Source organism: Oncorhynchus mykiss, chromosome 10, assembly GCF_057628025.1.
Source record: "Oncorhynchus mykiss isolate SJ-2025 chromosome 10, ASM5762802v1, whole genome shotgun sequence".
NCBI classification, from domain to species: domain Eukaryota; kingdom Metazoa; phylum Chordata; class Actinopteri; order Salmoniformes; family Salmonidae; genus Oncorhynchus; species Oncorhynchus mykiss.
In genome coordinates this window covers 69,791,773-69,815,923 of record NC_143031.1, presented here as the reverse complement: position 1 = coordinate 69,815,923, position 24,151 = coordinate 69,791,773, and the positions used below count along the sequence as shown (strand labels likewise).

Genomic DNA, 24,151 nt, shown 5'->3' with positions numbered 1-24,151 from the left:
AAATAAGTGTTCAAGATTAATCATATAATAAACTAGAAGTTTCCACTGCTCCTCAAGTACTTGACTAATTATGATTAGTCCTTTTATAATTGGATTTCCATTTAAATGTGTCAAAATGACAGGAACATGCTAATGTAATATTAGTGCACATACGTCTCTCTGCAAGCTACTGTGTCAAACAGTGACAAGAGAGGAGTAAAGGCTAGAAGGGTGCGTTTACACAGGCATCCCAATTCTGATTTTTCACACAGATCTTGTTCAGAGCTGATCTGTTTGGTCAAAAGACCAATTAGTGAAGAGAAAAAAAAATCAGAATTGGGCTGCCTGTCTTAACGCAGCCAATGTAGTACAAAAACCCTAAGTACAATCAATTCTCTCATATTTCTACAGACACTTACCCACTCAGTCCAAGCACACTTCCCATACATTGACAACTGTCCCCCTTTTCATCCAGATTACATGTTGCTCCAAATCTTCAAGGGAAATTACTGAAATGTGAGAGATTAGATTTGTATGTAAATAACTGCATGTTGAAGAGTTTTTTTCCTTGGTGGCTAAATGGAGAGCTATCAAATTAAAATGAGAGAATAGTGAACAGGTGAGATAATCATTGATTTGGGAAGTGGTAGGCATTTGGACACTTCTGAAACAGAATGGCACAATTTAGTACAGCACATCACTTTGTGCGTGCATTTCTCATTCCTCTATAGAAATGTCTGTGGTCCAGAGGAGGCTGGTGTGAGGAGCTACAGGAGGACGGGCTCATTGTAATGGCTGGAATGGAATAGATGGTCAAACACAAACCATGTTAGACTCCATTCCAGTCATTATAATGAGCATGTCCTCTAGCTCCTCCCACCAGCCTCAGTGGGTGGGACTTCCTGGCCTTTGTTCTTTTCATTTCTCTTCCCTCTGTCATTGTTTTCCTCCCTATAGTACATCAACATTTTTTAAATACATGTGACATACTGTAGGGTGTAGGTGACAAACAGACTCCAAAAAGGTTGTTTTATTTAGTTTACTTTCAAATGGAAATGTTTCTCTTTTGATTGGTAAAAAAAAAAAAGATAAAGCATCAACGTTTTGCAGTTGGTGTCGAGACAAGACAACCCTGCAATGGGATGGTGACAATTAAGTAGTATGGAAATGACAGTACAGGCACAGTTTTTCAATTCAAATGATACATGCTGGAATAGTTGGTGCAAATATATACAGCAAAGACTAATTCTCCTGGTAAAACATGCTTAGGACTTAGAGAGAAATGGGCCTGTATTCATGAAGAATCTCAGCGTAAGAGTGCTGATCTAGAATCAGTTGTTTTGCCTTTTACAATGACTAAGATTACACGAACAGTGGAGACCTGATCCTAAACCAGGGCCGGGTTCCCAAAACGATCTCAAGGCTAAGTTCATCATTAGAACCGTAGGATCCTATGGTTCTAACAATGAATTTAGCCTTAAGATGCTTTTGGGAAAGCGGCTTCTGCACTCCTACTCAAGACACTGAATAGGGTCCCTGGAAAGTTAGTAAAGCCAATAGTCATGAAAAAAAAAACACTACGATTCTGAAGTATTTTCTTTTTAGGTAAAACATCACAATTTCTCACTATTTACAAAGACATATCAAGTAAAGTAGATCGTAAGGCATACATACATCAGACCCCAGAAGGTGGGCGTGTAAATCCTTTTGAAATAAATTAAAACCTAAGAGAGAATGAAATCGACACGCCATCACAATAATAAACTCCTGAAACAAATTGACTGGCGCTCGTTGAGAAGGCATTTAACAGCACTTTGCTCTATAGCATCAAATCTGTCCGTTTATAGATTACTTGGACATCTATCGTTGAGATACCTCAAAATAAATTAGAAATGGAAATAGCTGTTATTAGTATTTGAATGAGTACCTGATTTCTCTCTCTCCTATAAACCTACGTCTGACACCTTTGCATAACTCACAGAAAGTGTCGGGGAGCTTCCCGTTAAAAGCCGTCACAGTTGATTCTGTCATTTCATATCACATGTCCCGATACCATCTCGGAGAGCGTATAGAATTCCACCCTGCAGAATTACCACACACCGTATATAGTGTTGAATAAAGGACACTTTGTTTATATACATAACACTTTGTACAACTCTTTTTGTTTTGCAAATGTCAAGCCGTTTCCTCTTCCACTAAAAACTAAACCAGGAAGAGAGAATCATTTCTCAGTCGATTAAATGACGTTTCAGTGAATCCAAACCTTTGATTGAGCACTTGGTCAGTTGCGTTTCGGAAAAAAGTTACTTGTTTTCTATTTTCTTGCATTCACAACAAGTTTTTCACTAAGAAAACCTGGTTCTCTCTTACAATGTTTTGGATAATATTAGACCTGTACAAGAGAAAAATGGCCCAATTTCCTACCAGCAAAACTAGGCAACCATGGCAGTAAAGTATTAAGTAGACACTAAGAATTCTGAAAGAGAGATGACTCATTCTCTCCCAAAACAGACTCCAGACAGTGTCCCACAGTGTTGTGATTTAATCAAAGGAAATGTCTTTAAGTCTTCTCCAACCAACTAGAGGAAAAATCTAAACTGAAATCCACCATAAGTGGCAGTAAGTGTTCCAGACTCCAAGTCTTTGTGGATGTGGTAATGTCTTTACATAGTCCCCATATCAGGCAGGTGAGGACTGATACATCAATCAAACCTACTTGCATCCATACTGCATTCAGCTTATTCCTGGCACATACCCCCTGTCTGCCACAGAGGGGCGCTGTGCTGTCGCTGTTCTGTCCTCAGACTGACTGATGGCAGTGTAAACTAAAGACAGTTCAGCGGCCCTGGAGGTCCGCCGGCCCCTTCACTTCGACACTAGGAGTCTGGAGGAGGTGAAGGCCGGGGCCCGAGCCAGGGCTTGGAGTAATGTCTGCGGCCCAGCAGCGTGAGGCTATAGCTGGGTGAGCTGGGGGTCACTTGGGCCCTTTGGTGGAGGTGTCTGTCTCTGTGGACTGGCGTCCATCGTTCCAGGCCTCCCGGGTGCTCTTGAGGGCCTGCGTCCGCTGCTGGTCCACCACCACGTAGTCCACCCGCTCATCTGACACCGCCAGACCAATCCCATTACTCTTCTTCTGGAGAGGAACACACACAGGTCAGTTTCAATAGTTTGTGTGAGAGAGAGAGTGCGCGCGAGAGAGAGAGTGCGCGCGAGAGAGAGAGTGCGCGCGAGAGAGAGAGTGCGCGCGAGAGAGAGAGTGCGCGCGAGAGAGAGAGTGCGCGCGAGAGAGAGAGTGCGCGCGAGAGAGAGAGTGCGCGCGAGAGAGAGAGTGCGCGAGAGAGAGTACGCGCGAGAGAGAGAGTGCGCGCGAGAGAGAGAGAGCGCGCGCGAGAGAGAGAGCGCGCGCGAGAGAGAGAGAGCGCGCGCGAGAGAGAGAGAGCGCGCGCGAGAGAGAGAGAGAGCGCGCGCGAGAGAGAGAGAGCGCGCGCGAGAGAGAGAGAGCGCGCGCGAGAGAGAGAGAGCGCGCGCGAGAGAGAGAGAGAGCGCGCGCGAGAGAGAGAGCGCGCGCGAGAGAGAGAGAGCGCGAGAGAGAGAGAGAGCGCGCGCGAGAGAGCGCGCGAGAGAGAGAGAGCGCGCGAGAGAGAGAGAGAGAGCGCGCGAGAGAGAGAGAGAGCGCGCGAGAGAGAGAGAGCGCGCGAGAGAGAGAGCGCGCGCGAGAGAGAGAGCGCGCGCGAGAGAGAGAGCGCGCGCGAGAGAGAGAGCGCGCGCGAGAGAGAGAGCGCGCGCGAGAGAGAGAGCGCGCGCGAGAGAGAGAGCGCGCGCGAGAGAGAGAGCGCGCGCGAGAGAGAGAGCGCGCGCGAGAGAGAGAGCGCGCGCGAGAGAGAGAGCGCGCGCGAGAGAGAGAGCGCGCGCGAGAGAGAGAGCGCGCGCGAGAGAGAGAGCGCGCGCGAGAGAGAGAGCGCGCGCGAGAGAGAGAGCGCGCGCGAGAGAGAGAGCGCGCGCGAGAGAGAGAGCGCGCGAGAGAGAGAGAGCGCGCGCGAGAGAGAGAGCGCGCGCGAGAGAGAGAGCGCGCGCGAGAGAGAGAGCGCGCGAGAGAGAGAGAGCGCGCGAGAGAGAGAGCGCGCGCGAGAGAGAGAGCGCGCGCGAGAGAGAGAGCGCGCGCGAGAGAGAGAGCGCGCGCGAGAGAGAGAGCGCGCGCGAGAGAGAGAGCGCGCGCGAGAGAGAGAGCGCGCGCGAGAGAGAGAGCGCGCGCGAGAGAGAGAGCGCGCGCGAGAGAGAGAGCGCGCGCGAGAGAGAGAGCGCGCGCGAGAGAGAGAGCGCGCGCGAGAGAGAGAGCGCGCGCGAGAGAGAGAGCGCGCGCGAGAGAGAGAGCGCGCGAGAGAGAGAGAGCGCGCGAGAGAGAGAGCGCGCGCGAGAGAGAGAGCGCGCGCGAGAGAGAGAGCGCGCGCGAGAGAGAGAGCGCGCGCGAGAGAGAGAGCGCGCGCGAGAGAGAGAGCGCGCGCGAGAGAGAGAGCGCGCGCGAGAGAGAGCGCGCGCGAGAGAGAGAGCGCGCGCGAGAGAGAGCGCGCGCGAGAGAGAGCGCGCGCGAGAGAGAGAGCGCGCGCGAGAGAGAGCGCGCGCGAGAGAGAGAGCGCGCGAGAGAGAGAGAGCGCGCGCGAGAGAGCGCGCGCGAGAGAGCGCGCGCGAGAGAGCGCGCGCGAGAGAGCGCGCGAGAGAGAGCGCGCGAGAGAGCGCGCGCGAGAGCGCGCGCGAGAGAGCGCGCGCGCGAGAGAGCGCGCGCGAGAGAGCGCGCGCGAGAGAGAGCGCGCGCGAGAGAGAGAGCGCGCGAGAGAGAGCGCGCGAGAGAGCGCGCGAGAGAGAGCGCGCGCGAGAGAGAGAGCGCGCGCGAGAGAGAGAGCGCGCGCGAGAGAGAGAGCGCGCGCGAGAGAGAGAGCGCGCGCGAGAGAGAGAGCGCGCGCGAGAGAGAGAGCGCGCGCGAGAGAGAGAGCGCGCGCGAGAGAGCGCGCGCGAGAGAGAGAGCGCGCGCGAGAGAGAGAGCGCGCGCGAGAGAGAGAGCGCGCGCTCTCTCTCTCGCGCGCGGAGAGAGAGCGCGCGCGAGAGAGAGAGCGCGCGCGAGAGAGAGAGCGCGCGCGAGAGAGAGAGCGCGCGCGAGAGAGAGAGCGCGCGCGAGAGAGAGAGCGCGCGCGAGAGAGAGAGCGCGCGCGAGAGAGAGAGAGAGCGCGCGCGAGAGAGAGAGCGCGCGCGAGAGAGAGAGCGCGCGCGAGAGAGAGAGCGCGCGCGAGAGAGAGAGCGCGCGCGAGAGAGAGAGCGCGCGAGAGAGAGAGAGCGCGCGAGAGAGAGAGCGCGCGAGAGAGAGCGCGCGAGAGAGAGAGCGCGCGAGAGAGAGAGCGCGCGAGAGAGAGCGCGCGCGAGAGAGAGCGCGCGCGAGAGAGCGCGCGCGCGAGAGAGAGCGCGCGAGAGAGAGCGCGCGCGAGAGAGAGCGCGCGCGAGAGAGAGCGCGCGCGAGAGAGAGAGCGCGCGAGAGAGAGAGCGCGCGAGAGAGAGAGCGCGCGAGAGAGAGAGCGCGCGAGAGAGAGAGCGCGAGAGAGAGAGCGCGCGAGAGAGAGAGCGCGCGAGAGAGAGAGCGCGCGCGCGCGAGAGAGAGCGCGCGCGAGAGAGAGAGCGCGCGAGAGAGAGAGAGCGCGAGAGAGAGAGCGCGCGAGAGAGAGAGCGCGCGAGAGAGAGAGCGCGCGAGAGAGAGAGCGCGCGAGAGAGAGAGCGCGCGAGAGAGAGAGCGCGCGAGAGAGAGAGCGCGCGAGAGAGAGAGCGCGCGCGAGAGAGAGAGCGCGAGAGAGAGAGCGCGCGAGAGAGAGAGAGCGCGCGCGAGAGAGAGAGTGCGCGAGAGAGAGAGCGCGCGAGAGAGAGAGAGCGCGCGAGAGAGAGAGTGCGCGCGAGAGAGAGAGTGCGCGAGAGAGTGCGCGCGAGAGAGTGCGCGCGCGAGAGAGTGCGCGCGCGAGAGAGTGCGCGCGCGAGAGAGTGCGCGCGCGAGAGAGTGCGCGCGAGAGAGTGCGCGCGCGAGAGAGTGCGCGCGCGAGAGAGTGCGCGCGCGAGAGAGTGCGCGCGCGAGAGAGTGCGCGCGCGAGAGAGTGCGCGCGCGAGAGAGTGCGCGCGCGAGAGAGTGCGCGCGCGAGAGAGTGCGCGCGCGAGAGAGAGCGCGCGCGAGAGAGCGCGCGAGAGAGAGAGTGCGCGCGAGAGAGAGAGTGCGCGAGAGAGAGAGTGCGCGAGAGAGAGAGTGCGCGAGAGAGAGAGTGCGCGCGCGAGAGAGTGCGCGCGCGAGAGAGTGCGCGCGAGAGAGTGCGCGCGCGAGAGAGTGCGCGCGAGAGAGTGCGCGCGCGAGAGAGTGCGCGCGCGAGAGAGTGCGCGCGCGAGAGAGTGCGCGCGCGAGAGAGTGCGCGCGCGAGAGAGTGCGCGCGCGAGAGAGTGCGCGCGCGAGAGAGTGCGCGCGCGAGAGAGTGCGCGCGCGAGAGAGTGCGCGCGCGAGAGAGTGCGCGCGAGAGAGAGTGCGCGCGAGAGAGAGTGCGCGCGAGAGAGAGTGCGCGCGAGAGAGAGTGCGCGCGAGAGAGAGTGCGCGCGAGAGAGAGTGCGCGCGAGAGAGAGTGCGCGCGAGAGAGAGTGCGCGCGCGAGAGTGCGCGCGAGAGAGTGCGCGCGCGAGAGAGTGCGCGCGCGAGAGAGTGCGCGCGAGAGAGAGTGCGCGCGAGAGAGTGCGCGCGCGAGAGAGTGCGCGCGCGAGAGAGCGTGAGGTCTCACCTTCCGTGGTGGGGTAGACTTGCCAGGGTCCAGGTCTAGGTCCAGGTACTCCACCTGCTTGTCTCCCTTGGGCTTCACCATTGGGCTGCTCCCCCCGTCCGCCGTCATGGGCGCACCCAGCTTCATGTTCTAAGCAACAAGGGAGATACCATGTTACAGTGGAGATAGGGGGATGATGACACTCACAGAGCATGATTAAATGTTAGTGCTACACTCTAGGAGTGGGCAAGAGGAGTGGTAGTACAGCTACAATGGAGACAGTACTAGAACAGTCTACTATTAAACAATACATTGATGTATTACGCAAACCTCAAGTCACGTCAACATGTACACTACCACTGCAGACGGTGTCTGAAATCTTAGTGGGTTTTGGGGGGAAATTACACCACAACCCACACCATGCAGTGAGAGCATAGGCTCTATGGGCATCTCCGGTTAGGCTCCAAACTGGCAACCCAGGCAGCTTGTCTAACCACACTTGACAACCTGTCTCACCTCCTCTAAGGTGTCAAGGCCCTCCATCTCCCTCTTAACAGGGGTGATGGGGACAGTGCAGTAGAAGGACTCCTCTCTACAGAGACAGCAGGGAAAGGTCAGAGGTCAAACAACACAGGATGTACTGAGAGGGGGAGGAAGAGGGGGACTAGGAAAAAATATGAGTGAAAAAAGCAACAGGAAGTAAACATTAGGTAAAGGCGAAGAAACGATAAGGGAAAACATATCAATAAAAAGGTCATAAAGACCTGGAAAACAAACAATCAAGCAGACATACTATACAGGAAATTACCCATTTTGTTGTTGGTGAAATTAACCAGTCAATTTAGTACAGTTAAGATAATTTCCTTTAGGAGAGAATGGAACAACGTTAAACAGTGATTGTGCTGTTCAATTTATGACACCCACCGGGAAAATATATATTTATTAAAAAAAAAAAGTATTGAGGACATTTTTGCTGTATTCAGACAGATTAGAAACAGCGGGAAGACAAACTGGGAGACAAAGTGGGAAAGGTGGAGACAGAAATCAAACCCTGGTCGCTTTCACGTGCCTAAACCACCAGATCATGGAGTCTGAGCCAGGGAAAATAATTTATCTGACCAGTCAACAAAAAGGGTCCTTGAGAACTGATGGAAGAAAAACAAGTTAGAAGAATAGAAGAAGCAAAAAAGAAAATGTCCACCGGATGGACTGAATACCTGCAGGGGTTAAGGAGATGTCCACCAGATGGACTGAATACCTGCAGGGGTTAAGGAGATGTCCACCAGATGGACTGAATACCTGCAGGGGTTAAGGAGATGTCCACCAGATGGACTGAATACCTGCAGGGGGAAGGAGATGTCCACCAGATGGACTGAATACCTGCAGGGGTTAAGGAGATGTCCACCAGATGGACTGAATACCTGCAGGGGTTAAGGAGATGTCCACCAGATGGACTGAATACCTGCAGGGGGAAGGAGATGTCCACCAGATGGACTGAATACCTGCAGGGGGAAGGAGATGTCCACCAGATGGACTGAATACCTGCAGGGGGAAGGAGATGTCCACCAGATGGACTGAATACCTGCAGGGGGAAGGAGATGTCCACCAGATGGACTGAATACCTGCAGGGGGAAGGAGATGTCCACCAGATGGACTGAATACCTGCAGGGGGAAGGAGATGTCCACCAGATGGACTGAATACCTGCAGGGGGAAGGAGATGTCCACCAGATGGACTGAATACCTGCAGGGGGAAGGAGATGTCCACCAGATGGACTGAATACCTGCAGGGGGAAGGAGATGTCCACCAGATGAACTGAATACCTGCAGGGGGAAGGAGATGTCCACCAGATGGACTGAATACCTGCAGGGGGAAGGAGATGTCCACCAGATGGACTGAATACCTGCAGGGGGAAGGAGATGTCCACCAGATGGACTGAATACCTGCAGGGGGAAGGAGATGTCCACCAGATGGACTGAATACCTGCAGGGGTTAAGGAGATGTCCACCAGATGGACTGAATACCTGCAGGGGGAAGGAGATGTCCACCAGATGGACTGAATACCTGCAGGGGGAAAAGAGTGAAAGCGCAAACGAAAAAGACATAAAAAAGCAGGATGACAAGTGATGAAGAGGGAAAGAAGAGGTGAAGAAAATAGAAGTGTTGAAGAGGAGTCCTTCTGTGGCAACCATCTATTTCTCCATAAAAGATGAGGTTTGGGAGGCCGAGGAGGATGATAACGGACTATGACTTTTACTGGGTATACTATACTAACATGGGAAATTAGAAACAAGAAACGTGGACTCTTCATTTCAATGTCATCACACTAACAAAAAACAGTAGTATGTTTGAAGAAGTCAAACTACACTATATGCACAAAAGTATGTGGACACCCTTTCAAATGAGTGGATTCGGCTATTTCAGCCACACCCGTTGCTGACGGGTGTATAAAATCAAGCATACAGCCAAGCTATCTCCATAGACAAACATTGGCAGTAGAATGGCCTGACTGACGAGCTGTGACTTTCAACATGATACCATCATAGGATGCCACCTTTCCAACAAGTCAGTTCATAAAACATCTGCCCTACTCGAGCTGCCCCGGTCAACTGTAAGTGCTGTTAATGTGAAGTGGAAACGTCTAGGAGCACCAACGGCTCAGCCAACAAAGTGGTAGGCCACACAAGCTCACAGAACGGGACCGCCGAGTGCTGAAGCGTGTAGGACGTAAAAAAACGCCTGTCTTCGATTGCAACACTCACTGAGTTCCAAACTGCCTCTGGAAGCAAGGTCAGCACAATAACTGTTCACCGGGAGCTTCATAAAATGGGTTCCCATGGCCGTGCAGCTGCATGCACCATGCACAATGCCAAGCGTGGGCTGGAGTGGTGTAAAGCTCGCCGCCTTTGGACTCTGGAGCAGTGGAAACGCATTCTCTGGAGTGATGAATCACGCGTCACCATCTGGCAGTCCAATGGACGAATGTGGGTTTGGCGGATGCCAGGAGACCGCTACCTGCCCCACTGCATAGTGCCAACTGTAAAGTTTGGTGGAGGGGGAATAATGGTCTGGGACTGTTTTTCATGGTTCCCGGCTAGGCAGTGATGGGAAATCTTAATGCTAAAGCATACAATGAAATTCTAGACCATTCTGTACTTTCAACTTTGTGGCAACAGTTTGGGGAAGGCCCTTTCCTGTTTCAGCATGGCAATGCACAATGCGAGGTCCATACAGAAATGGTTTGTCGAGATCTGTGGGGAAGAACTTGACTGGCCTGCACAGAGCCCATCGAACACCTTTCGGATGAATTGGAATGCCGACTGCAAGCTAGGCATAATCGTCCAATATCAGTGCCCGACCTCACCAATGCTTGTAGCTGAATGGAAGCAAGTCCCCGCAGCAATGTTCCAACATCTAGTGGAACACCTTCCCAGAAGAGTGGAGGCTGTTATAGCACCAAAGGGGGTCCAACTCCATATTAATGCCCATGATTTTGGAATGAGCCATTGGAAGAGCAGGTGTCCACATACCTTTGGTTATGTAGTGTATTTAAATTCTTCTGCATACTGATGTTCTATGGATATTCAGCCCACTAAGATATGCCATCAGACAAATTACATTGCAAATGGTGCACTTGACCATGAATAAAAAAAATATATATAATTGAATTGTAATACATTCATTGGCTACTGACTATGTGGAACATTAGCTTATTAATGTGACAGTTTTTTGGGGGAAAATGTACATAATTCATTGTATGATTTAACATGAATATATTAGAAGAGAGTAGTTGAGGACGTGTGTTACATACGAGTTCGTCTGCCTTAGAGACCATGGCTACATAATTCTCATCACAGTCCTCGGAGTCGGTGCTGGAGGCGGTGCTATGCACCGAGGGAGGCCTGGGGGGCATGGGGAACCTGGAGGGACTGAGCAGCATCACACACACACACTGTTTAACATACCGTCGGTACACACACACACACACAAATAGCAGCAGTGCCTGCAGAGTTCCCTGCAGATTAAAAATGACAAAAAGCTCATTTCTAAGACATGACTACTTTGACATGTTATGAGGTGACTAAAGTCATGCGTGGAGGGTTAGTGTTCTGATAGAATACCAAACCTATAGTCACATGCAGTAGAAAGGAATTCAACTAAGTTGACGCTGACCTAAGGTCAGCTTCACGTTTTACTCCCAAATGGTTAGGATGCGGTGTGTGACAATAATCCTAGATCTGTGCCTAAGGGCCACTTTGACCCTGAGCTGCTGTAGAGGTGAAAGGTCAAAGGGTAAGACACTTACTCCCGAGCAAAAGACCTGGTGACAGGCGAGCGGACGGGTGCCGATGACTCCTCCCACTCAGGTAGGGGCTTGATCTCCAAAGGGGCGGGCTTGGCTGTAGAGGGGAGGGGCAAACACCCCCGTCAGTCTCATCACGTACCATCATTGCAACACAATACATTCCATTCCACCATACAAAAGGTGGTGGGGATGTAGGCTTTCATTTGGCCAACAGAGGTCCCTAAATGCCACAAAATCTCCAAGACTAAAACTGTAGGCTAGATTCCAATATGAGAAGTTGAGTGTAATACAAAAATGTAATCAATTGGTTATAGGTTTATAGAGCACGTCCACATTGAGTGTCCACAGCCAAACGTTTCCGCATGGTTAACGTAACAGAGCCCAATCTGGCAACCCGGGTGCTATAGAAACACATTCAGCATAGCTCCCTCAGCCTGGCTAGAAAACACCATCTGGTGCTGCAGTCTACGGGACAGCAGCACTAACACTTCTCAGTCTACAGTACAGCACTAACACTTCTCAGTCTACAGTACAGCACTAACACTTCTCAGCCTACAGTACAGCACTAACACTTCTCAGCCTACAGTACAGCACTGAACACCCTTCATGCAATCCGGAGATATATATATATATACACATATCTGAACAGAACATAAAGAGGGGAAAATATCATTCATCGTAACTGAGCAATAAACTTTCTTCCATTACAAATACAATAGAGCACATGATAGAATTACATGTTGAAACAAGGAGCATGCCGAACAGTGTTAAAAATACAAGAAGTAGTTGGTTAGAACAGTCCATCACTGGTGTGTTTGTGTGTGTCACTAACCTAAGAATCAGTTACTGTATTGGTGTAATAAATTAACGCTATTGATTACTTTGAATATGTGGGCTTGAGATTTGGTTGTTGGTGCGGTACACTAGTACACTGACAACGGTCTCCTACGTACTGGAGATCTTCCACCCGGAGATATGATCTTTCCACCATTTCCTGAAGAAGCCTAGAGGATAACATCTCTAGGGTTTTGGTGAGGTTCAAAAACGTGTTATGAGAACAAAATGTGGAATCAGAAAGGACAACTGAACAGAAGAGGGGCCCCGCTGGTCCAGGAGTTAGTTGATTGGATGAGACAGTATACCATGTGATGTCACAGGTCACAGGAGAACATTCAGAAGCATGCGTTGAGTTCAGACACGTTCGGAGAGAATGAGAGATGAGTATTCAGAACCAAGTTTCAGGCGTCGTTGTTTGGTAGTACCTACCCTTGCGTCGTCTTGGGAACTCCCCTACGGTCTGAGAGTCGGTTCGCTCTAAACCAACCCCCTTTGCTCTTATTATTTTAGGACTCTGACCTGATTGGTTAAAAAAGAAGACTTTTCACATTACCATCATTGATAAAACGATGACATCATTGTAACCCCTATTTTAATAAAACCCTGCCATGCAAAGCCGACAGATCAACAGACTTTGTTGAGAGACAACTCACTACTTCCACACTACCATTGCTTCGTCCCTGTTGGTGTATATAGTGTAAAGACAGGACCATCACCATGGCAACAGCAGACACTAACATTTCCCATCATGCACCTCACTCCACACAACATGGTTGTGACAAGAGGGAGTACAGCTACGACCGGAAGTGACTTTTCATAGCAGGTTAGGAGAACATTTTCCTAACCTTAACCTATGTCTCCTAACCTGCTGGGTCAATTCTCCTAACCAGCTATGAAAAACTAACTTCCGGTCTTAGCTGTACTCCCTCTAGTCAGATCCCTGTAATATGGCTGGCCTCAGAGACCTGACAGGACAACAACATGCACCAGTATGAGTGTGGAAGATCATTTTGAGTGCAACAACACATCCACAACAGCAGACAATAAAAGCGCACATTTATCTGTATACCAGCAGACCAACGTTATAACCTCATGTATAACCCTCACTATAGCCAGAAAACACAGCGCACCCCAGATAAAACCATGGCAGACATTTATAATTGACCCCATAACAGAGCCATAAGGAAAGTGAATGAATGAAGCTACTTGTTGGCATCGACCACAGATGCTTCAGCCTCACAAGACCTCGTCTACAGAACCAAACCAAGCAAGCGAGGCCCAATCCCAAATGGACCCCTGGACCCTATTCAATTGTGGAGATCTGAGAGGAATTGATTTGTTAAAGCAATATGGTCAAACTTCCACCAAGTGCATAGGGTCTAGCGGTCGATTTGATTTGGGATTTGTACCAGAGCCAGCGAGCCAGAGGGAAGGCTCGAGAGATTAACCCTGAAGTCAACAGAACACAACAACCCTACAAGAACACACAGGCTGGACAACAGAGGTCCCAAACTCAGCAGGTGGATAGCAGTGGTGGATAGGTGAGGACAGAGATTGCATTGAGATGGAAGTTCACGGTGATGGCCCATGGTTATGAAAAACTCAAGTAACTGTATGCCGATCCCTTTGTCGCCGTAATAAGGAGCCCCTGACTACAGTAACGTTCCAGTCTAACATGTCCTTGCACCGAACCACTCACATACAGCAACCCATGATGACACTGGAATGAAAATAACCAAGAGTCAGTGACCTGAAAGTTAAAGCTCTAAGCCGTGAACAGAAAGGGACTGACTTCAGGATTTCTATCATATTCCCCTTTCTTCTCTACCATTGACAGTGACTGGTAATGACCTCTGCTTTGGGTCTGCCTCCCCCGTGGGATATTCAAATCTTTCCCGCTCTAGATTGAAATGTTCCCTGGTGGGGCAGGAGGGGGCTGTTGCTCCATCAAAGAGGCCCTTTCAGAGGGGGGCACGACAATGGGGACAGAGGTGACCGCTCTGGGCTCCGGGCGCTCCATGGTGATGGTGGCCCACGCCGGTCACCCCCCCAAAGCCTCAGAGAGGGCCCCCTGAACTCATGGACAAAAGTCCCTTTGAATGGGGTGAGGGGGATAGAAAATGAGGAAGGGAGCGGGCAAAGCTAAAAGAGAAGGCTGAGAGGAGGGTGGATGAGGTGAGAGGGAGAGGCTGGTGGGCTAAACTAAAAGAAGGCTGAGAGGGTGGATGAGGCTTGGTCTAGAACACTGCCTACATTGAGGAGAGAGGTCTAGAACACTGCCTACATTGAGGAGAGAGGTCTAGAACACTGCCTACATTGAGGAGAGAGGTCTAGAACACTGCCTACATTGAGGAGAGAGGTCTAGAACACTGCCTACATTGAGGAGAGGAGCAAAGGGTGAGCCACAACAATCCACACTCCTGTCTGATGCCATACAGGAATTGTATAATGACACATTCTGAAGTGTTCTACTTAAGCAATAAGGCACCTCTGGGGCACCTAAGGGCTGTTCGTATGCACTGCCCAATGCAGTGTGCGCCTGGATACAGCCCTTTGCCGTGGTATACGGTCTGATATACCATGGCTTTTAGCCAATCTGTATTCAGGGCTCGAACCACCCAGTTTATAATTCAAAATAATGCAATGGTAATCTGCCTTTCATAACCATGAGCCAGCACATGTAAATGTGCGCGAGTTAGAGTTGAATGCCAGGATATGGAGAGACGAGCAGTTGTGAAAACGTTGATGCAACAGCAGATAAAGACAAACGTAACAAGATTCTCTCTCATTCAAAGACACACCCTTTACACCCCCATTCCCATTCCCCTTCAGAGCCACACCTCTTCACCCCCCAGCCATCCACCCATCCTCCCTGCCCCTCACCTTTGCGGTCCGGTTTGAGGTTGCGGTCCACGGGCGGGGGCTGACAATCGCTGATGAGCATGGGCCTGCGGGGTGGGGTATTGGGGCTTGAGCGAAACCCCATGTGGGCCGGCGGGGGAACCTGCTTGCCCAGGGAGAACTCTAAGGTGCCCGGGCCCGGGGTCATGGGGACATAGTTGGGTTCCATGATGGGTTCACAGCCCGACAGGCTGCCGGAGCGGTGGTGGGACGGGGAGTTGGCGCTCATGGGTACGTAGTTCTGGTCAACTTCCTCCATGGACTGGCTGCCCACTGGCATCATGCCTTTGTTTTTCTGGAGGGGAGGGGGGGGCAGAGAGAGAGGCAGGCTACATGAGGGCATAGACAGGCATAAGACAAAAACACGCGCACACACACGAGAAATGTAGTAAGAGGATGCAAGCTTCCTTTATCTTAATCTGCACCTTAGTACACTTCAAAACTCCATTGTCATAACAGTCCAATACTTGGAAGGATCAGTATCAATGTGAGGGGTCCTTTACGTTGATAGTTTTAAACGGATTTCAGGAGCATGTCGTGTAAAGACTGACCAAGTAGCTGTTGAAGCTTTCGTTGAAGTCAAACGAGCAGCTCTTGTCAGAGGGAAACGTCCTAGGGATATCGTAACAGTCCTGGGAGCCCAAATCTGCAACAAACATGACAGAACATTTAAAACCAGTGTAAACACAACATAACCAACAGTATAGTAGTCTAGGTAGGGCTTACAGCATTATGAATCAAGAGTTAAATACTAAATAAAAAGGGAATACAAATGCATCATTGGAACCACAGTAAGTGTTGAACAGGGATATGTGAAGTCTGTCATCTCGGCACTAAGGCAGCTGGACTATAGTTGCCGTTCTTGCTCTGGTTATCATGTGTAACTTCACACTAATGGATTTCAGAAGGAGTTCAGACAAACAGACAAACAGGATGATACGACTTGGAAGGTCGCCAGACTCTAAAGCCAAGGCAAGCAAAGCCTACTCTGGTACACAACGGACTAGACAAACGGGGAATCCCGGGACATTTGCAAAATGTCTGTGTGTTAGTTTAACAGACACGTTTCATGTTAAATGATAGGAACAGACTTGGACCGGGTGTAGCTGGGCATAATGTTTTATCATGAACTTTAACCTCCAATGCTTTTTTGGTTGTGTAAATGATCGTCCTTTAACTTCTCTAGGGTAGGGGGCAGCATTTTGAATTTTTGATGAAAACATGCTCAAATTAAACTGCCTGCTACTCGTGCCCAGAAGATATGCATATAACTGGTAGATTTGGATAGAAAACACTAACGTTTCCAAAACTGTTAAAATAGTGTCTGAGTATAACAGAACTGATTTGGCAGGCGAAAACCTGAGAAAAATCCATTCAGGAAGTAGTTTTTTTTTTGTAGTTTTCTATTCAATGCCATTACAGTATCCATTGACTTAAGACTCAAATTGCAGTTCCTATGCCTTCCACTAGATGTAATCAGTCTTTAGAAATTGTTTCAGGCTTGTATTCTGAAAAATTAGGGAGTAAGAGCAGTCTGAATGAGTGGACCCTACCATGTCACATAGCTTTTTCATGCGCACGACCGAGAGTGCCTTTCTTGTTTACCTTTTATATTGGCAACGTTATTGTCAGGTTGAAATATTATCAATTATTTAGGCTAAAAACAACCTGAGGGTTGAATATAAACATCGTTTGACATGTTTCTATGAACTTTACGGACACAATTTTGATTTTTTTGTCTGCCTGTTTTGTCTGCATTTGAGCCTGTGGATTACTGCAGAAAACAAACAAAACGGAGGTTTTTGTATATAAAGAGACTATCGAACAAAAGGAACATTTATTGAGTACATGAATGTCTTCTGAGTGCAACCATATGAAGACCATCAAAGGTAAGGGATTCATTTTCTCTCTATTTCTGACTTGTGTAACTCTATTTGGCTGGTTGCTGTTTGTAATGATTTGTCTGCTGGGCAATGTTCTCAAATAATCGTAAGGTATGCTTTCGTCGTAAAGCTTTTTTAAAATCTGACACCATGGTTGGATTCACAAGAAGTTCATCTTTAAACCTACGTAAAATATGTTTTGTTTTCTGAATTTCTATAATGAGTATTTCTGTATTTGAATTTGACGCTCTGAGAGGGCCTCAGTGTTGTTTCTCTATTGCTAGTAGAGCAAATGGGTTGGGAGCATCAAATGTACATAGAGGTTGGGACTGAGGCACCAAACTGCTTTCTCCTAAACTGAGGTACGTGTTGTTTGTCTGCATGGTAACCGAACACCACTAATACTGCTACACCAGATGTCCTTGGAGGCAAGGCAGTCTTCAGCTGTGAAAAAAGTATTTGTAATTAGCCATTCAAAAACACATCTGTCACGTCAAGATAATTATCCTGGAGGATTAGACACTTGCTTTGCGCTGCAGATGATAGTGTTGGCTGACAACAGCACACACCAGCCATGTGTTGTTATGAATATCCTGTCGTTGCTAGCTAGCGTATTTAGCCTTTATAATGATGCACACAAATATCACTTAGCCTAATGATTAGTGAAAGGATGTGGTACCCTGTCACTTAGCAAAAAGTGAGAGTGAAATGGAATGCTCGTGATCAATTATATATGTTTCTCATCTATTTGACAGGACTAATAAATCAGGAACAATGAATCAAGATCAATGAGCCATACCTTTCCTGAGGCGTGATGAGTCCATGGTGCCGATGGTGTTGCTCCTCAGGGCCTTGTTCCCGGCGCTGGTGGGCACGCAGTAGTTCCCATCCGTCTCTGACATGGAGCGCGGCACACAGTACGTGTCCGTGGGCGAGCGCTCCGCGGCGGGCGGCGGGTGCCCCGGGGTCAGGGAGCTGAGGGAAGGCTTGGGGGGCCGGGGCGGAGGCATCCCATCCCCACCCTCAGACCCACCACTCGCTGGACCTCGAGGCACCTGATAGGTACAGTTACTGCCTGGTGTGGGAGGAATATCGTAGCTAACCGACAGGTTCCTCATCTGAGTCTCCATGGAGGGCTTCCGCGAGGGCGCGTTGAAGACGTAGAGCTCTGGGGCGTCGCCTTCGACCGGGACGGGGGGCGAGGAGGCGGAGGCTGACTTGGGAAGGAGCACAGTGTCCTGGGAGTAGGAGCGGGGGAGGTGGTAGAGGCTGGAAGAGAGGTCGCCTCCACGGGAAGGCGGAGAGTCATAGATGGAGGAGGCGGAGGAGGGGTGAGGGGGCAGGACAGAGGAGAAGAAGCCGTTGGCGTGCTTAGAGGAGGAGCTAGTGGAGGTTGGCGTGCGGTGGGCGGGGACATTGTCGTTCAGGTCCGTCTCTGACGAGGTTGACTTGGAACACTCGGCGTGGGCTCTGTGGCGACGGCACAGATATATAAACATCAGAAGGCTGAATGGTGTGTGAACATTTCACACACACTTCAACATAGATTAGTGATATGGGTTACAGCAACAGAACCACCAATAACTCCTATTGAGGTCCACTGGATATGTTGTTGAGCAGATCTTATTGAGTTGTAGGTTCAGTATAATGATCCATGTTTCATCCTGTGGATCGTTTCAAAACATGCAGGGTCAAACACTGCACTGTCCTTTGCCAAAGGTCTATTTACATATTAAGCTATTCTGGATCATTCCTCATTTTCCTGTGAGAACAGCCAGGTGCTGCATTTTGGATTCATGATCACTTCTCAAACACATCAATCCCAGGGGTAAGTGCTGGGTTAGTTTTGTGTGTATTTACAATGTGTGTGTGTGTCTACATGTATATGTGCATGTTTATGAACCTGTGTGACTTTGTGCACAAGTGTGTGTGTGTGTGTGTCACTCCACACTAGACAGGCTGCTCCAGACTCACTGATTAACCTGGGGAGGCAAAGGAGCCCCTTTGCTCTCACACTCCTCCAGGAGGAGGTACTCCTGGGGGAGAGGAGTCACAGAGCTACACCACCACACACACAGAGAGGAGGAGGAGGAGGAGAGAGTCAGAAGCACATCAACAAGAGAGAAGAGGCACTGAAATATGGACAACCTATACAGACAGTACAAGAGACCTACTAAAGCACAAAAGAGGAAAGTAAACAGGAAGAGAATGAGAAGGGCGGGAGGCTAAAGACACCATTCTTTGTATAAAAAATAAATATGAAATAAAAAAAAAACAAGAGTGACAAACCTAAAGTACATTCTAACAGGAGACAGATGGAGATGAGATGTCAGAGAAACACAGAGGGAAATGTCACAACACCTCTCCACTCTGTACCGATGGCAGCGCTGCCCTGTCACATCATGGACCCCACACCCACCTGTTGGGCTCTGGCTTCTTGCTCTCACAGTTGACCAGCCACAGGTAGTCCTGGGGTTCGTCCAGGCTGGACTCCGAGTCCAGGTGGCGCACGCTGACCGGCTGGTAGGGAGGGGGCACGTTGGTCAGCATGGCCGGAGGACCCCCCAGGCCAGGGTGAGGGGGCGTGTCCACCACAGAGCCACCGCTGGCCGCCTGGTGGGCAGCCTTTGCCGCTTCTGTGGGGAAGAAAGAGGGGGGAGGGAGGGGAGACCGTCAGAACATCTGTGCATTGTACACCGGAGTTAGGACAATGATGTTGAGAATGCTGCCATGCACAACAGTTATTTCCGAAACGTACATGTTCTGTTGTGATATTATAGGTATTTGTATGGTTAGATTTCTGACTTGTTTGTGTACAGAAAGCAGTATAACGTTCTATAAAAGCACTACGTAGCAGTGGGAATTGTATACCGAACACATGACTGAGATACCGCAAGATACATCAGTACAAAACAGGTGATTAGTCAGACTTGAAGGACACATTGTATGTACACAGGCATGCATGCGTCTGGGAACCACGCAAATACCGACTTTCAAATCTTCACAATCAATGATTACGCATGAGAAGTACAACCATTAAATTAAAATGTAGCATTACATGTATATTACAGTTTGATGGAATCTACTGAGGGAAGGAAGCATTTGGGTTTATTTTCTTCCTACAGCTGTTGTATCTGCCAATGTTATTCACACCATTAATACTCAGCTGTATTTTTATCCAAATCTGTTTTGCCTTTTGAATCCCAACCAAGGCCAGACAGCATTTCCTCAAGGTCTCTGCCTTGTCCTTCTCCATGTAGGTCTGTGTGGAGACGACTGTGCTTGGTTGGGCTCTATTCATAACGTATTCTCTGCCTGCATTACTCCCCACCTACACTTCTCAGTGTACGCACACGTACACCGTCTGAGTGGCTCCCTAAGTGCTCAAGCTCAAGGATGCGCACCCTGAGATGACAGCTGCTCTCTGAATCTTTACTCTCTCCCTCTCGTCCCATCCCGCTCTTCCTCTCCTCCACTGTTTTCTCTTGTACACCCTCTCCCTCAATCACGCCCCAATCAGTCACTATTCTCCTGCTTTATCCTGTGCATTCTCCTTCTCTCCCTCAATCACTCCCTATACATTGCATCCCTTCATCTCGCTGCCTCTTCTCCCCATTCCCCTCTTCAGTTCTCTCCCTCCCTCTCTCCCCCTCTTCTCCCCATTCCCCTCTTCAGTTCTCTCCCTCCCTCTCTCCCCTTCTACTCTCACTACTATACTGCTTTATACACTATCACTCACACCCTCCATCCCCTTGTTTGTCTGTCTTATGTGCTGATTCACCCAGGCAGCAGAAAAATCCCCCCCCCCCCCCCCCCCGCTGGGCTACAGCCCTGCTGCTCCAGCCCCCTCCACTCGCTGACATTTCCCCAGCCACGGTGCACCCTCGCCTGGGCGCGGGCTGAACTGTCCCCTCTTTGTTTGGGCTGTATGATCAGCGAGCGAGACTTCGCGAGGCACAGAGAGCAGTAGCCAAGGCAATATGAGAGCCACACCGCTCGACCACAGAAGTCTGCACGGGTATTAAGACAAACTTGCTGCTTGAAACCATAATAAACTCAACATTCCAAAATGGCCCCATAGATAAGTGATACGTTGTGGTTGAAGTTACACTAGAGCAGGGAGGGTAGGATACAGCCACAACACCGAGGAAGGAGTGAAGCTGACCTTGTTGGATACATGGTCGCCCCGTTGTCATAGATGTAGTGGGTACTGCTGATATCATAGTCCAGGACATTTCTCCTCGACTAGAGCCTCTAACATTCTGATTAAACCCACATGCATTACAATAGTGAGTTTAGATTATAGGGTCCATTTCTGCAACTCTACCACGGCCTAAAATTAACACGCACCAGCTGCAAAATGCAGGTAGATTTTGGAATTGGTTTTGTTTCATAGCTGGTAAATGAATCACACAAAGTCAAAGAACTACGAATCATATATAGCCTATACCACCTCTGCTGCAACACTGCCTGGAGGCTGTGCGTACCTGAAGAGTGAAAGATTCATTTTTAGAAGCGCTATGCACAGGCATAAACATTGTTCTAATTTACAGAAAAATGTCAGTCTACTGATGTGAGACTTCGTCTTTGTGTTTCTTGGCCATTTACATTGTTTTGTTCACAAGCTAGGTTGTTTTTCTATGTTTGAGTTTCAACAGCTAGAGAGGACAAGGCAACTCTTCTACTAGTCAGACTCAATCTCACAGGCACAAACATGAAGAATAAAGTTGCATTACCATGGTAACCCCATGCTCTTAAAGGGACAGGTGAACATTGTCTCATCTGTGATATTTTGGTTAAAAATGTAATTAACTTACCACATTACCTCTTACTAGTAATAAATGTATTGTTTTAGAAACATTACAAAGCATGCTCATCCGTTTTGACTGGCTGATAGAGTTTTCCATATATAAAAAAAATGGAGGTAATTTTAGGCCCTGAACTCGACAGTACCTCCCATGTCAGCTGAGAGGGAAGTTCAGGTCTGGAGGCACCTGTATGTGGCCCCACTGATGACGGTGGGAATGGACGTAGACAGAGGAACTCTAAATAAACCACAATTCCGGTTTGGTGGGCCCCACTCACTCGCTTTTCCCTGAGTAAGCGCGCGCGTGCGAACGAAGTAACGAATGTGAGAGAACAAATGAGGGAGAACAAATGAGTGACAGAAAGACCACGAGAGAAAACAAATGAGAGCAACTGAGAAAGGAGGAACAATAAAGGGAGAGAAGGAGAGAAAGTGGCAGTGGGGCTCAGCTTAGGGGGGGGCACACAATGCTTTAATTATACAGTACAGGGAAACATGTGGTAACGTGAACCCACCTGAAGACACGGCTCATTAGGCCTCATTAAGCCTGTGCTGGAAACAAAGGCCCCTTGGCACACAGTGTCCAAACCTACACTACACCAGGATATGATCATTATGTGTGAATAATACGTGTGGGGAAAGACTACCGTTTCCTCATGCATATCACTGTTCTGTTGCATTTCTGCCTTTCTCTCACTGTATAGACACATCTCAGTTCCTCTCGTGTGTGCGTGCCTGCGCAGGGATGTGTGTAGCATCATTACCGTCGTCCGTGGGGTTGAAGCCGCAGATGTCACAGATGTAGCGGACCCACTTGTTCATGTCGTCCTCCGTGTCGGCCACCAGGTAGAAGACGCGGTCGATGGTCTTGATGTCGAAGATGAAGCTGTGCTCCAGGTCCTTCTTGTTGAACGTGAGCCCTGCGTCCACCTGTGGTGGGGGGGGGGGGGCTAGCGTTAGCATGTAGCATTACCAGCCACGTAACAATAGGGCTTAGCATTAGCACGCAGCATTACAAACAATAGGGGTAGCAATATCCATTGTAGCCACAGCAGCTATAGGCCACTTAATGTCATAACTGTTATAACTGCCTTTTAGCAGTATTAGCTAGTGGTACTGTAGCATTACTAGGACCATTAGTTTTCCCTGATCACATGACCTGACAAAAAACATATTACATAACTAGGGTCCAGAGTAACAAACTCCGGGCCCTAATCAGCCATAGCATAAGTAGTGTTTCACCTGTTCACACAGGTTGAGGTCGATCACGCGGATGGGCTTCTTGGCGTGATCATTCTTGTAGTACTCCAGCACGTCTGGGTCGCCCGAGAGACGGCCGCTGCGGAGAACAAACCACCGCTTCTTCCATGCCTGCAGAGAGACGGGAGACATTTTAATGTTGATGATCTGTTCACATATCATCTCTTACTTAAAAATTCCACAGTACACCCATAAACTCTCCCCTACCCCCACTTGAAAAGCTTAACAAACCCCTGAAGGCTTCACAACAACCCATATTTTTGGGCATGGCCTTGTCCTAGAGTGGCTCAGGGGATCAGACAAGAGCGAGAGAGAGAAAGAGGGACAGACCGAGAGAGAAAGGTCACTGTGTTCGCTCATATGGCTCCATTCCTGGCTGACCACAGGCTGGACAGGGGCTTTGTTTTTCCGCCCTGGCCTCTCTGTGTGCTTCTCTCTAACCCTCCCTCTAGCTTCTAGCTATCCCTCCCTCTCGCTCTCTCCTCTGGTCCTGTAAGCCACACAAGGACAGGCCTGTGTTCAAAATTCACCCACTCTCCCCCTCTTCTTATATCCCAATCCATCCCTCTACAGCCTCTCCATCTCTCTCCTCTGGGCCCCACTAGGACAGACAAGCCAGAACTATGTGTCTGGAACACCCAGGGCCCACAGTCACTACAGACAGACATAGTTTGGTCTGGTTAGGTCTAGTAGCCCAACTGTGGAAGAGCACAACCAACCACTCTAAAAAAAGGGCCACAGGCAATTAGGATTTTACAATAGGATTTGTCCTCCATCTGTCTATGAGACACAGGTTCCATCCAAAATGGCACCCTATATAGTGCCAAACTTTTAACCAGGGCCTATAGGGTTCCATTTGGTACACAGGCACAGTGCTTCCAAGGCAGCTAGGGTTTAAACACAGGGCACAAGACCCAGACAATGGGATATAGCATAGGAAAACTAAATAGAAACCCATTCTATTTCTATGGCAGACTTAAGACTGTGGGATGGATAGGGTTGACAATGTGGAGTGGTTTAGTTTTAGTTGCACAAAGGCACTAAGAATAAACCCCGGGTGTCAATGACCGTCAGGCACTACCATTCGAAAGTCAGGCAGAGGAGGGAACGAGACAGAACCAAGTGAGATGCCTAAACAGGGAGTCTGCTCACTAATGCTTTTATTTATTTTTTTTACAAATGAGGCCCGGCCCATCTAGATGTCTTGTCACCTAAACTGTGTAGCTTAAACTTATGAGGTTGTTAATTTGTTCAATGAAACCTGCTCACTGAACTAGGATAAGCTAACTCAAGGATAAGCAGGACTAAAAAGCACATGATGAAAACAAACTGTGGCTAATTGCTATGAGCCACCAACTCTGATTCGCTGAGTCACTTATGCTAAGCTTGAGTTTTTTGGAAGGATTCATTCCC

General features: G+C 49.8%; 2 protein-coding genes across 49 annotated transcripts in view; both read right to left on the bottom strand.

Moving 5' to 3' along the window:
• Nucleotides 1-1,004: 1,004 nt before the first annotated feature.
• LOC110534539 (GRB2-associated-binding protein 1) overlaps nucleotides 1,005-24,151 on the bottom strand; it is a 72,075-nt gene continuing 48,928 nt past the window's right edge. For 8 of the 48 annotated variants that reach the window (XM_090187645.1, XM_090187646.1, XM_090187648.1 and 5 more), the window contains 12 exons: nucleotides 22,721-22,849; nucleotides 22,243-22,408; nucleotides 19,091-19,307; nucleotides 18,646-18,729; nucleotides 17,471-18,141; nucleotides 15,340-15,434; nucleotides 14,771-15,083; nucleotides 12,317-12,406; nucleotides 11,051-11,144; nucleotides 10,556-10,673; nucleotides 6,767-6,895; nucleotides 1,005-3,112 (listed from right to left, as the gene is read on the bottom strand). In XM_090187645.1, coding sequence (XP_090043771.1) covers nucleotides 2,954-3,112; nucleotides 6,767-6,895; nucleotides 10,556-10,673; nucleotides 11,051-11,144; nucleotides 12,317-12,406; nucleotides 14,771-15,083; nucleotides 15,340-15,434; nucleotides 17,471-18,141; nucleotides 18,646-18,729; nucleotides 19,091-19,307; nucleotides 22,243-22,408; nucleotides 22,721-22,849 — 2,265 coding nt within the window. In that variant the 3' untranslated portion in view covers nucleotides 1,005-2,953. Of the gene's footprint in view, nucleotides 3,113-6,766; nucleotides 6,896-7,261; nucleotides 7,338-10,555; nucleotides 10,674-11,050; nucleotides 11,145-12,316; nucleotides 12,407-14,770; nucleotides 15,084-15,339; nucleotides 15,435-17,470; nucleotides 18,142-18,645; nucleotides 18,730-19,090; nucleotides 19,308-22,242; nucleotides 22,409-22,720; nucleotides 22,850-24,151 lie in introns of all 48 variants that reach the window. The other 40 variants (XM_021619443.3, XM_090187649.1, XM_090187650.1 and 37 more) reach the window with 12 other exon arrangements.
• Nucleotides 7,851-10,361, bottom strand: LOC149980173 (uncharacterized). Its single transcript, XM_090187682.1, has 2 exons — nucleotides 8,208-10,361; nucleotides 7,851-8,125 (listed from the first exon to the last, which is right to left on the bottom strand). Exons 1-2 carry the CDS (start codon nucleotides 9,053-9,055, stop codon nucleotides 7,972-7,974), a joined length of 1,002 nt encoding a protein of 333 aa, XP_090043808.1. The 5' UTR covers nucleotides 9,056-10,361; the 3' UTR covers nucleotides 7,851-7,971.